The sequence below is a fragment of the Oncorhynchus mykiss genome, chromosome 1 (genome assembly GCF_057628025.1).
Source record: "Oncorhynchus mykiss isolate SJ-2025 chromosome 1, ASM5762802v1, whole genome shotgun sequence".
Taxonomy (NCBI): domain Eukaryota; kingdom Metazoa; phylum Chordata; class Actinopteri; order Salmoniformes; family Salmonidae; genus Oncorhynchus; species Oncorhynchus mykiss.
In genome coordinates, this window is record NC_143022.1 from 67,032,470 (window position 1) to 67,047,204 (window position 14,735).

The window sequence follows — 14,735 nt, forward strand, 5'->3', positions numbered from 1 at the left end:
ACAGCCTTGGTTTCTCAAATGATTGCCTCGCCTGGTTTACCAACTACTTCTCTGATAGAGTTCAGTGTGTCAAATCGGCGGGCCTGTTGTCTGGACCTCTGACAGTCTCTATGGGGGTGCCACAGGGTTCAATTCTCGGGCCGACTCTCTTTTCTGTATACATCAATGATGTTGCTCTTGCTGCTGGTGATTCTCTGATCCACCTCTACGCAGACAACACCATTCTGTATACTTCTGGCCCCTCCTTGGACACTGTGTTAACTAACCTCCAGACGAGCTTCAATGCCATACAACTCTCCTTCCGTGGCCTCCAACTGCTCTTAAACGCAAGTAAAACTAAATGCATGCTTTTCAATCGATCACTGCCCTCACCTGCTCGCTCGTCCAGCATCACTACTCTGGACGGCTCTGACTTAGAATACGTGGACAACTACAAATACCTGGGTGTCTGGTTAGACTGTAAACTCTCCTTCCAGACTCACATTAAGCATCTCCAATCCAAAATGAAATCTAGAATCGGCTTCCTATATCGCAACAAAGCATCCTTCACTCATGCTGCCAAACATACCCTTGTAAAACTGACCATCCTACCGATCCTCGACTTCAGTGATGTCATCTATAAAATAGCCTCCAACACTCAACAAACTGGATGCAGTCTATCACAGTGCCATCCTTTTGTCACCAAAGACCCATACACTACCTACCATTGCGACCTGTACGCTCTCGTTGGTTGGCCCTCGCTTCATACTCGTCGCCAAACCCACTAGCTACAGGTTATCTACAAGTCTCTGCTAGGTAAAGCCCCACCTTATCTCAGCTCACTGGTCACCATAGCAGCACCCACTCATAGCACGCGCTCCAGCAGGTATATCTCACTGGTCACCCCCAAAGCCAATTCCTCCTTTTGTCATCTCTCCTTCCAGTTCTCTGCTGCCCATGACTGGAACGAATTGCAAAAATCTCTGAAACTGGAGACTCACATCTCCCTCACTAGCTTTAAGCACCAGCTGTCAGAGCAGTTTACAGATCACTGCACTTGTACTTAGCCTATCCGTAAACAGCCCATCTATCTACCTAACTCATCCCCATACTGGTATTTATTTATTTTGCTCCTTTGCACCCCAGTATCTCTACCTGCACATTCATCTTCTGCCGATTTACCATTCCAGTGTTTAATTGCTATATTGTAATTACTTCGCCACCATGGCCTATTTATTTCCTTAACTTACCTCATTTGCACTCACTGTATATAGACTTTTTGTTTTCTTTTGTTCTACTGTATTATTGACTGTATGTTTTGTTTATTCCATGTGTAACTCTGTGTTGTTGTATGTGTCGAATTGCTACGCTTTATCTTGGCCAGGTCGCAGTTGCAAATGAGAACTTGTTCTCAACTAGCCTACCTGGTTAAATAAAGGTGAAATAAAAAAATAAATTGCTGATTACAATTTTGGACAGGTAACTAGTAACTGTAACAGACTACATTTAGAAAATAACCTACTCAATCCTTACTGAGAGATAGTGAGAATGCGAAGGCACGGCTCCAATCCATCTCTCCAATCCATGGTTAAACTAAGCCAATAAATGTATATTTTAACATTTTAAGGTTGATTTAGCGAGGCCTGACCTTGATTTTATGTATACATACTCTAATGCATACACACATGGTAAAATTACATAATGCATATAAATAGCAAATACAAGACATACAGTGCCTTGCAAAAGTATTCGTCCCCCTTGGCGTTTTTCCTATTTTGTTGCATTACAACCTGTAATTGAAATGGATTTTTATTTGGATTTCATGTAACGGACATACAAAAAATAGTCCAAATTGGTGAAGTGTAAAAAACTGAAAAGTGGTGCGTGCTATGAAGACCCTAAATAAGATCTGGTGAAACCAATTACCTTCAGAAGTCACATAATTGGTTAAATAAAGTCCACCTGTGTGCAATCTAAGTGTCACATGATTTGTCACATGATCTCAGGACATATACACCTCTTCTGAAAGGCCCCAGAGTCTGCAACACCACTTAGCAATGGGAACCACCAAGCAAGCGGCACCATGAATACTAAGGAGTTCTCCAAACAGGTCAGGGACAAAGTTGTGGAGAAGTACAGATCAGTTTTGGTTATAAAAAAGTATCTGAAACTTTGAACATCCCACAGAGCACCATTAAATCCATTATTAAAAAATAGAAAGAATATGGCACCACAACAAACCTGCCAAGAGAGAGCTGCCCACCAAAACTCACAGACAAGGCAAGGAGGGCATTAATCAGAGAGGTAACAAAGAGACCAAATATAACCCTGAAGGAGCTGCAAAGCTCCACAGCGGAGATTGGAGTATCTGTCTACAGGACCACTTTAAGCCGTACGCACCACAGAGCTGGGCTTTATGGAAGAGTGGCCAGAAAAAAGCCCTTGCTTAAAGAAAAAATTAAGCAAACTTTTGGTGTTCACCAAAAGGCATGTGGGAGACTGCAAACATATGGAAGATGGTACTCTGGTCAGATGAGACTAAAATTGAGCAGTTTGGCCATCAAGGAAAATGCTGTCTGCGCAATCCCAACACCTCTCATCACCCTGAGAATACCATGGTGGTGGCAGCATCATAGTGTGGGGATGTGTTTCATAAGCAGGGACTGGGAAACTGGTCAGAATTGAAGGAATGATGGATGGCGCTAAATACAGGGAAATTCTTGAGGGAAACCTGTTTCAGTCTTCCAGAGATTTCAGACTGGGATGGAGGTTCACCTTGGCCCTAAGCATACTGCTAAAGCAACACTTGAGTGGTTTAAGGGGAAACATTTAAATGTAATTGGAATGGCCTAGTCAAAGCCCAGACCTCAATCCAATTGAGAATCTGTTGTGTGACTTAAAATTGCTGTACATCAGCAGAACCTATCCAACTTGAAGGAGCTGGAGCAGGTTTGCCTTGAAGAATGGGCAAAAATCCCAGTGGCTAGATGTGCCAAGCTTATAGAGACATACCCCATTAGACTTGCAGCTGTAATTGCTGCAACAGGTATTTTGCAAAGTATTACAAAGTATTGACTTTGGGGGGTGAATAGTTATGTATATTCAAGTTTTCTGTTCCTTGTTTTATTTCTTGTTCATTTTACAAGAAAAAACATTTTGCATCTTCAAAGTGGTAGGCATGTTATGTAAATAAAATGATACAAACCTCCCAAAATCAATTTTAATTTCAGTTTGTAAAGTAACAAATTTGGAAAAATGCCAAGGGGGTGAATACTTTCGCAAGCCGCTGTATGTGCTGCTGTACTAAAGTACACCATTAACATCCTCATCTCCTGGACTAACACCACTCATCTGTTGATATTGCAATCTACATGTGTTTATGAAAAACAACAACATATTGTGCTTTTTTACCCTCCAAATTCGTGATATCCAATTGGTAGTTACAATCTTGTCCTATCGCTGCAACTCCCGTACGTATTCGGGAGAGGCGAAGGTCGAGAGCCATGCGTCCTCCAAAACACAACCCACTGCTCGCTTACTCGGAAGCCAGCTGCACCAACGTGTCTTAGGAAACACCATACACCTGGCGACTGTGTCAGTGTGCATGCTCCCGGCCCGCCACCGGAGTCAAGGACATGTCTGCCGGCCAAAACCTCCCCTAGCCCGGATGATGCTGGGCCAATTGTGCGCTGCCTCATGGGTCTCCCGGTATCGAACCCGGATCTGTAGTAACTCCGCTAGCACTGCAATGTAGTGCCTTAGACCGCTGCACCACTCTGGAGGCCCTCAATCTACATGTCTTTTATAGTGTAATTTCATTTGTTGATCATTTACAGAGCCATGTATTTGGTAGTTGCACATGAAGAGGTGCAGAACTGGAGCTACCGCATACCCTGTAGCTGACTGCAGCTGGCTAAATGGTACCACAGCAAAAAAAAAGCGATGGACTGTTGACCCGCTATTATGCTCATACTGTTGAATCAACACTAAGTGCCAAAGGATCCGAGTGGCAGATGGCCTGTGCCTATCAGGCGCTGCCAGGGTGAGATTGTGTGTGTGTGTGTGTTTTCCCGGTGTGTACAGTATGTGCGTGCTGATGAAGTAAGGGTGTTGAGCCATTGTGTGTGTGTAATTGCACGAGGAAAAGCCAGGGCAATGCCCTATCCGTGTGTTTGTTTGTACACTAGTATGTGTGCGAGCGTGTGTGCGCGCATGTGTGAGTAAGTGTGTGTGATGGTGCGAGGATCCCTGGGTTGCAGTTAACACAACCCCCTAGAGTCGATGTCCTCACCCATGATGAAATCTAATTAGCATAGTACAAAAATCCCCGTACAAATTTGTCTGTTGAAGCTAGAGATGTTTTTTTTGCAAGGGCTGCGTCTCAATCCACTGTGGTGGAAGGTGGCAGAGCTACAGCTGTGTGTCAGACCAGGAGACGGTTCCGAACGGTTTGGCTCTACGACCACCACAGGTGTCACGGGACTAATCAGAAGTCGATACTGAATGTGTAATTGTGACAAATGTGTAAATGTTCTTAACGTTTAAACTGTCATTTTTTCCCCCATAATTTAAACATTTAAAAGATAAGAAAATGTTCATGAAATGAGAAGTCACAATTCAGATATGATCATGCGTATGACAACTAAGGGGCAATGCAGTTCGATCTACCGCAGTCCTGGCTACTTACCAGAAGGCACTCACCTTGCTACTGTCCCCAATAGTGGTAGTTAATGCCATTTTATGTTCTCTGCTGTGTCCCTCTCCTCTATGTTCCCAATTGTCAGTACATGGGACTTCATGTCCCGCTTCTTATCAATGTGATTGCTTGTTGCAGTGATGTATGACAGCATGTTCATAGATGTCCAAAAATCTGTTGTTAATGCCACGTATGGTGTTCGAGAGCTCGCACTCTGTACTTGCAGAGCAATCATTGTACATTTTTTGGCATCTTGTAGTGTGGTTCTAGATATGCCATCAGGGCAGTGAAGCCGACATCCTCTACCATTGACAATGGATGCATATCAACTGTAATCAGTGCTGTGATTTTTTTTCACTCTGTCCCTTATCGCACTGCCGCCAGCAACGGGTTGGGGGTGACTTCCTTTCAGATGGTTAAGCATTGCACCTGTACTGCCCCTGTAGCTCAATTCCACCTTGCAAAGATTGCATTCATTTCACCACCTTCTCAAGTATTGCCAAACAGGACTTTGCTGCTGTCGCTTCCCTGTCTCACACTCTGCCATTTTTCCAACCGTTAACGACGATGATGTGCGGAGCACTATAAAGTATATCCGTGGCAAATCATTTGAAAGATGCATATTTTCTACTACTAACTTTACAGCATTGTTGCGAAAGGTATTTGTTTAATTTGTATGTTTTGTGCCGCACTGTGATTTACATTTTGTAAACGGAAAAAAGTGTTAAAAAATGTTCGCCAGAGATTTTTTATGAACAATAACAATCCAAATGTCATTTAAACATTTAAACGTTCACACCCCTAGTACCAACTTCTGTCTGTAGAGTCTGAACAGTTTGGGCTACACGCTAAAGTATTCAGACGCCTTGACTTTTTCCACATTTTGTTACGTTACAGCCTTAATCAAAAATGTATTAAATGATTATTTTTCCTCATCAATCTACACACAATACCCCAATAATGACAAAGCAAAAACAGGTTTTTAGAAATGTTTGCTAATTTATAAATAAATAAAACTCATATCACATTTACATAAGTATTCAGACCCTTTACTCAGTACTTTGGCAGCGATTACAGCCTTGAGTCTTCTTGGGAAGTACGCTACAAGCTTGGCAGACCAGTATTTGGGGAGTTTCTCCCATTCTTCTCTGCAGATCCTGTCAAGCTCTGTCAGGTTGAAGGGGAGCGTCGCTGCACATCTATTTTCAGGTCTGTTTGATCAGGTTCAAGTCCAGGTTCTGGCTCGGCCACTCAAGGACATTCAGGGACTTGTCCCAAAGCCACTCCTGCATTGTCTTGGCTGTGTGCTATGGGTCATTGTCCTGTTGGAAGGTGAACATTCGCACCAGTCTGAGGTCCTGAGCACTCTGGAGCAGGTTTTCATCAAGGATCTCTCTGTACTTTGCTCCATTCATCTTTCCCTCGATCCTGACTAGTTTCCTAGTTTCCTAGTCCCTGCCACTGAAAAACATCCCCACAGCATGATGCTTCACCGTAGGGATGGTGCCAGGCCAAAGAGTTCAATCTTGGTTTCATCAGACCAGAGAATCATGTATCTCATGGTCTGAGGCTTTAGGTGCCTTTTGGCAAACTCCAAGAGGGCTGTCATGTGCCTTTTACTGAGGAGTGGCTTCCGTCTGGCCACTTCAACAAAAGGCCTGATTGGTGGGTGCTGCAGAGATGGTAGTCCTTCTGGAAGTTCTCCCATCTCCACAGAGGAACTCTAGAGCTCTGTCAGAGTGACCATCGGGTCCTTGGTCACCTCCCTGACCAAGGCCCTTCACCCCCGATTGCTCAGTTTGACCGGGCGGCCAGCTCTTGCGAGAGTCTTGGTGGTTCCAAATTTCTTCCATTTAAGAATGATGGAGGCCACTGTGTTCTTTCAGACCTTCAACATTGCAGCAATTGTTTGGTATCCTTCCCTAGACCTGTGCCTCGACACAATCAGTCTCGGAGCTCTATGGACAATTCCTTCGACCTCATGGCTTGGTTTCTGCTCTGACATGCACTGTCAGCTGTGGGACTTCATATTGACAGGTGTGTGCCTGTCCAAATCATATCCAATTAATTGAATTCACCACAGGTGTACTCCAATCAAGTTGTAGAAACATCTCAAGGATGATCAATGGAAACAGGATGCATCTGAGGTCAATTTAGAGTCTCATAGTAAAGTATCTGAATAATTTTTTTCTATCTTTACAAAATTTGCAAAAGTGTCCAAAAGCCATTTTTGGGGGGGGGGTTTGTGTGTAGATTGATGAGGAATTTTTATTTATTTAATAAATGTCATAATAAGGCTGTAAGGTAACAAAATGCGTAAGTCAAGGGGTCTGAATACTTTTTGAATGCACTTTATATGACCTCTCTATGGAAAGATGAGACTCTCACGAACATGTTGTTGTTCTCCATTTTTCTCTACGACCCCCAAGTGTCACGGACTCGTCTGAAGGTACCGGGATGAAAATGTAATGGAAGTGAATAGGGCATTTCCACATCAAAGGGTCATTCCATGGTAAATTATTATAATTATTTTATCTCTCAGATATAGGACACATGCACTTCAATCTGTTTTTCCATGTATGAATCTGTTATCATATGCGTTTCTATGGACTAATTGCAGGCCAAATTCAATGTTTTATCATATATATATATTTTTTTTAAATACACAAAATTATAGCTACCGACAGGGGTCCTAAAATTCAAAATCAAATAGCTAAATGATCCTTGTTAAGACCATCTTAAAACAATTCCCAGCCCCAGGCCCCTAACCAGATTGACCTGTGTTCCCTGGCAGGAGGGGCGTGCCGAGCAGCTGCTATGGCTGGTCCTGTAGTGAGTGGACACATGGCCAAACGTCTGGCAGTAGTCCACAGAGGAAACCATTCAAATCACTACAGAACAGCTCCACCAAAGCCTGGTACCTGATCTGTTTGTGCTGTCTTGCCAAACACAACTATGACCATAGGAGTTGGCAAGACAGCACAAACAGATTTGCGACCAGGCTAGTCCAACCAATCCACCCGCAACTGCTAAATCGGTCTGTGAGTGAGCCACATCATTCAGGATGGGAAGCCATTAAATGATAATCTCCTAATTAATCAAAACAAGTCCAACACTTCCATTTCCTCAATACGATTAGGCCCTTTCACGCACACTTTCCACACTTCTTATTGTATTTGGATGTTGCTCGGATAACACTCTGTCTTTTTCAGAATACGGAGTTGATTAAACTTTAAACCAAGTTCTACTGGCTGGCCACAGGGTCTGATGGGTATATTGGCCTATATGCATAAGGCCTGTAGTGACCATAAGAGGACCATGTCACTGCCGTAGCTTAATATAATAAATAATAACACCAGACATTACACCAGAGACCCAGGTTGTGTATGGATCAACCATTCGCTGCTATGTATTTCATTTCAATGAATTCCACAAAGAGGCCCTGCCTGGTTTTCACTGATGAAGCCTTGAGGAAACAGAAGTAGAGGCCCCGTGCTCCTTTATTCCTCCGTGTTTGTGTGCGTCTCTGCATGTGATCCTTATTTCACAGTGTTAGATGAGCTGAACAGACGTTGCCCTGACCCCCCCCCCCCCTATCCGAGGAAGCACCTGATCCTGGCAGGAAGCCTCTCCTCCCTCCTCCCTCCGTCCGTTCCCCCTCGCTTGAGAATGACACTCGACCCGAACGCCATGTCAGACCGGCGAAAGGAGGAGAAACACTTTAAAATGTGCTCACCCTGACATCTGCTACTCGTTACATCACTTTGGAGAACTACGATAGAAGGAACATTTAAAAAATGAGCAACCTAATAGTTCAACATAATAGTTCAACATAATGAAACGAGAGACAAATCTCTTGTTTGGTATGAGTTGGAGGGGTAGCTTTGTCAATTGTCATCTTATCGACCGCCAGTCTCAGTAATACCTTGACCTATAGCATCAGGTGCTGAACAAACACAGCTGATACGTGATGAAGTCCTGATGGCCACAGTATAGCCTTGCTGCATTCCATGACATTAAGTGAACCCATACGGAGATAATAGGCTGAAAATAACATTACAAGAAGAGATTGTTAGAGCACTCCACTGTGTCCAATCGAAAATGGCTCTTGCCAAGCAAATAAATAAGGTATTGTAGGAGGCTGTTGTATAGGGAGTAAAATCCCACGGAGGCATGCACGGTAATCCCATAATGAATGTGTTAGGCTGAAAGAACAATTCACTATTCCAACCATCCTAATTCCACTCTTGGCTTCATGTCATACGACTGTGTGGAATTACCCAGTAAGTGCTTGGATTGTTCCACATAACGAAAAAAAAAAACACACACTCAGGATTCCATAGAATAACTTCAGAATGTATCTGGTCGGGTACGTGGATAAGAAGTGTGTGAATAGAACAATCTCCACAAGCAAACACATGAAAGAGTGACAAATGGGTCGGGACCTAATGCCTGGTGGTCTCTGACTTCTTGAACTACGTTGACCACCTTCATCGCACCTTGATAGATGGAAAAGTATCTGTCACCTGGTCTGTTTCTACTAGGAAATACTTGTGACATTCTACTGGATTCGATGAACTGGTTAATGCATTTTTAAAAAAAAAGCCAATTCTAAAAAAGTGGTTGGATCCAAATACTTATTTAAAATCTTTCTGGAAAATGTACTTTTTTAGACATTCTTATTCTAAAGAAATCCACCGCTAGGATGCATGATGCGGCTCCAAAAGCTTTAGTGGGCTGGTCAAATGCCATCTCCAACATCAAAGACCTTTCGTTAGGTACCCCGGTGTCTTGAACTGCTGTATCAATCCCCCTCTACATGCTCATGTTTTGTCGCTGTACAAATCATGTGCATGCTATATCTTGTTTGATTGACATTGATAAAAGCACCCAATATTTTGTTTTCCTCCAACACGCACGCACGCACACACACAGACACACCCCCACCACCCCACCCCAATTTCCATTTCGAGCAGTGACTCGTGTTTTCTCATCCCGGTGTAATATCCTCTAAGCGTGTGCAGGATACGGGGAGTGTAGGGGCAGGGCAGGGGGAGAGCTGCTATCAGAAACGAGATGTGATTCCCCCCCATGGCTCAGAGCACACAGAACAGCACACAGCACAGCACAGAGCAGAGATGGAAACACCAGAACTGCTAGCTACCTCACCAGTCCCCAGAGCTTTCCTCCATGTCTTCCTCACGGGCCATTCACTCACCTTACATACACAGAGGGGTGATTCGGCAGACAGCAGGGAATATTCAGCCACAGACTTTCAGACATCGTCATAGGCCATATTCATCATAATATTCATTTATTTTGTGGGACAATGCAATTTCTAATATATACAGAAAAAAGGGGTCAATGTAATGCTCGTGTAGGTGTTGTGTACGCCTTATTTAAAGAGAGATAGGGATGATGTGAGATAACATACCACATCTGAGCTGTGTCTCCCTCAGGTTGTGGACCTCCAGGCCGCGGAGGTGTGTGGGATGAACACACAGGGTGTCGTTGCCCAGAAGCACGCCGTTTGCCCTGGCCCACAGCAGCAGCCACTCCAGCTGACAGTCACAGAACAGAGACTCTGTAGAGAAGTGCCTGAGGGGATACGGCAATGGTGTTAAAACCATCACCGCACTGTGTGTTGGTGTCATTTTGGTACAGGGTGAGACTGACTATCTGTTCGTAGGGTGTGTGTTTGTGTGTGTGTGTTGTTTCATTTTGTTTTCTTACAGGACTTCGAGAGACAGGAGGTGTGTGAATAGTCCCACCGGCAAGGTAGAGAAAATATTTCCAGATAGATTCCTGTGGGGAAAACAGTGCAAATACACATCAAACCAGTTAACTTTGAACAAGTAGAAAAGCCACAGTATCTGCTGTTGCGTTACTTTGAAACAGCCTTATCTAAGAGAAAAAACATAGACCCTACATCTCAAAACATCTCAAATTGTGCGTACAGTGCTGCATGTTTTCAATTTAGAGATTACTCACAATTTAGAGAGATTGCCAAGGTCTACAAACATTTCAGGAGAGAGGCAGCCAATCCGATTGTTGGACAGATCCCTATAAGGACAAAAAGCTAACTTTAAATGATGGCTAAGAGATAAGCCAAGCCCATCTGACTTAAAGCATTAAGAGCACTGATCATCGCAGGAGAGCTGGCATGAGATAATACAGAATGAGCTTGGCTGTGACAACAAGTGTGTTGTGTGTGTGTGTTTTTGTGCCGTCTCCTCTCGTAATAACGTAATAATGAGAGCTTAAGCAGCTCAAGGAACTATGATGTTAAACCACCAGACCAATGTTTCTTTATTCCAAATCGCGGGATATCAACCCTGACCTTCTGTTACCCCTTCATCCTCACACACTTATGCACCACACACGCCACACACGCGTGCACAAACACGCACTCACACACACAGAAGGCTGTCGTGGCTCTGTGCCCTTCCCCTCTGTAATTAAAGAGCTGCTTTGCTGGAGCAGCTGTGGGAAAATAAGCAAGGCACTCAAGTAATCACCAGTTGGGGAGCACTTAAATTAGCACTCTGCTGCTCCCAGAGCCTGGCGCACTTGCCTGCTGCAACACCCCAGCAGCCTAAAACCTCCTAACAATCATGATGGAATTAAGTCATTTACGCTGCAGGGTTTATCTATGACCATCTTTGTGCGAGTGTGCTTAGGTTTGTGTGTGTGTGTGTTCGTGTGTGAGAGAGAGAGAGAGAGAGAGAGAGAGAGAGAGAGAGAGAGAGAGAGGAGTGTGTGTTTTATCTACCACTTCAGGAAAGAATGAATTTGCTGCTTCTTTTTTTAATCATGATGTCATAATTGTCACAGTGTAATAACCCTCCCCGCCCTCCCCTCACCAATGCCCCTTAACCCCCATAAAACCCTGGCCTCGCCACTCTGTGTAGCCCACCCACTATTACAACCCGCTTCATACTTACAGTCTCCTCAGAGCCACCAGTCCGCGGAAGGCCCCATGCTCCACCGTGCTAATCAAATTATTCCTCAGGTCCCTAAGAGAGAGGGAGGGATAGAGGGAGAGAGAAAGAGAGAGAGAGGGCGGGGGGAGGGGGGGGGGGTGCGAAAGAGAGAGCGAGAGAGAGTAAGCAAGGGAGAGTGAGAGAGAATGGAGATAAGGGAGGTCACTTTTCATGCCACTGTGGGTTTTGAGAGTCACATTGCTGGAGACAGGGAGGGGGATTGCCCCTTAAAACCCTCTCATCTGGCAGTACAGTAAGTGGTTGGCAGTTAGCGATGAGATACATTGAGCTGAGCTCTTGTCAGGGCCGAGCATGGAAGCTCATTGTGACATTAAGATGTAAACTCGAGGCTCCTAACAACGAAAACGCCATTTGTGATTCATTCAAGACGTGACAGTGCAGCTCCCATAGATCACAAGGCCAAGAAGATTTGGTGAAATGCAAAGACGGCAACTTTTACTAATGCTGTACTAACATGATGAAACTCAGTTGTGAATACACAGTTAACCCTGAATAGAGATGGGTATCTCTATTCAGAAAGGAAATATTACTCTTTATCGCTTTGATGTGGTCGGATATTACATGCATTTGAAATTGGCCATCATATGCATCATCAGTGACAGAGAATGATAGTGTACGGAGGTTATTTCAAGAAATACCATGTCGGTCTGACACAAACGTTATAAACATTACAGTGGTTTTAGCCAGGATCACTCTGTTCCCAATCCCCACTCCCAGTCCCTCGATTTCCCAACCCAACGTTTCTAAAAATGGACCGGCATCCTTCCCTAACCCTACTTCTCTCGGGCCAAAGAAAACTTCCTGAAATTGTGTCCCCCGGTTTCCTTTGACTAGGCCTGTCGGGAGTGATGAGAATCAGAAGGAGTCTGGCTCTCTCTCCGTCCAGATGTGTGTACAGTACAATACACCAGTGCAGTATGGGTAGTCTAGCCTGTAGTCTCAGCCCAAACCCAACTGCTGGTCACATCAGCAGTCATAAAAACATGCAAGGCCAGCCAAAGACATTAAAACAATACCACTAGCACTAATCAGTATAATGTGCCCCTTTCCCAATGTAAAAATTGAACGATGATAATTTTTTATTTGTAAAACAAGGCACTGCATTGAAACCAAACGATCATTTTCGGCTGTACAAAGCCAGAGCAGAATAAGTCAATGTTTTACTGTATATCCAACACAATCAGCTGAGTGCCTCACAGAATCAACCAAAAAAATTTAACTATTAAAGGGCACATTTTCTGCACCATTAGAGATACAGTAAGCCTGTAGACCACCAGCAGTGAAGGATTCCTCTGATGGAACTGATGCTAATTCAGTCAATGTAAAAAGAGTTACACAAAAGAGAGAACAATGCATACTCACACAGAAACCATAATTATCGTTAGATAAATGACTCCTGTCTGTCCTTAATGATGTGTGTCTGCTGTTTAATTGTTTGGTCCAGAGTTAAAACCCACTACACCATTACCCCAACCCACACTCCCTACTCTACCAGTTCATAGGCTAGAATTATTCTCAAAGCGCCACTTCACCGCATGCTCGTTCACTTTCATTTATTCTTGTGCCTGTGGATTTTTGGTGGTCCACAATGATTGGCATGGCGAAATTGGTTTTGGCAATCTCCATTGGCTTTCAATGGACCCGACAGCACATAAACCCTCTAAGTACATCAGGGTCAGTTTCACTCCAACCCTCTCTCCAAGTTCTGGAGCTCCCCATATGTTGGTTTTCAAGCACTGCCTCACTGTAATGGGAAAATTAAACGAGTGGATACAGTGGAACGGAGAGTAGATACAGAGTGGAGCACTCTACAGGCCAGGGCTTCTCAGATCTCTCCTCTTGTCGATGGGAGCCTTTGATTATACAAATCCTGTTATGAGGGAGAGGGTGGACTGGCGAAGGGTAAGGTCAAAGGTCATTCACTGTGCCTCTTACTTTGCTCTTCTTCTTCACGGCACACACAGCAGCCAACCACAGCCAGAGGTCTTCTCAGTGCTCCTGTCTCGTAGTCAAGATACTATGAGCACTGAGCAGAAAACAATAATAACAGCTGCGACTTTTCTTCAGTTATGAGATGTACTGTGGGCGTGGGTTATTTTGCACTGTGAGCAGACAACAATAATGACAGCTGTTGTCGCTTTGATCTTATACTGTGGGTTACTCTGTTATCATGTCAATCAACTGTCCCAGTTAAACACATCTCGTTCTAAAGTGAAGGTCGGTGTGTGTTGTTAGATTGCTGTATTGCATTGTTAGGTGATTGGCAGCAGAGAGAGTGAAAGGCAGGATGGAGGCCCAGTTGAATAAATAAGTCTTCCTATTTCCTGAGAGAGGTATTTTTGTAGCTCCGGTCAGGAGGTGCACACACACGCGCACGCGCACACTGACTGTTACCTATATCTGAATTCACACTGAAACATGTACAGCTGGCTAAACTCAGCAAGATATGGATATTTAAACATTAAGCAGTTTCTCCCCCGAACCTTGAGCATGTGAAGTATGACCGGGAACTGCACTGTGCATGGTCCTGGCTCTAGCGAAACCGTGACATAAACTCCAATATATGTGGAAGATGTTTGAAAAGCTACTGAAGTGGTTCCCCAATTAATTCTGGCTGTGCTGTAGATCTTAGACTGCTGAGGCTGTTCACCATATGACACTAATGGGAAGATTAATCTCCTACTCTGGCCGTTCAGCACACACAAAAGCACACACACACACGCACAAACATGCTCGCACACGAACACACACCACACTACACAAGCACACACGAAAGGGGACATAGACCTCCAACAATAGACTGTACTCTGACTGGATGGACTCGGACTTGACATAGTGCAGGACACAATGCTACCTTATATAATGTTACTTACCCTACATTATTCATCTCATATGCATACGTATATACTGTACTCTATATCATCGACTGTATTCTTATGTAATACATGTATCACTAGCCACTTTAACTATGCCACTTTGTTTACATACTCATCTCATATGTATATACTGTACTCGATACCATCTACTGTATCTTGCCTATGCTGCTCTGTACCATC

At 44.0% G+C, this 14,735-nt stretch overlaps 1 protein-coding gene across 2 annotated transcripts in view; it reads right to left on the reverse strand.

Moving 5' to 3' along the window:
• LOC110526836 (adhesion G protein-coupled receptor A3) overlaps positions 1-14,735 on the reverse strand; it is a 286,855-nt gene that overhangs the window by 194,520 nt on the left and 77,600 nt on the right. For both annotated transcript variants that reach the window (XM_036982670.2, XM_036982667.2), the window contains exons 3-6: positions 11,620-11,691; positions 10,667-10,738; positions 10,409-10,480; positions 10,110-10,273 (exon numbers count right to left, since the gene is read on the reverse strand). In XM_036982670.2, coding sequence (XP_036838565.2) covers positions 10,110-10,273; positions 10,409-10,480; positions 10,667-10,738; positions 11,620-11,691 — 380 coding nt within the window. The remainder of the gene's footprint in view (positions 1-10,109; positions 10,274-10,408; positions 10,481-10,666; positions 10,739-11,619; positions 11,692-14,735) is intronic.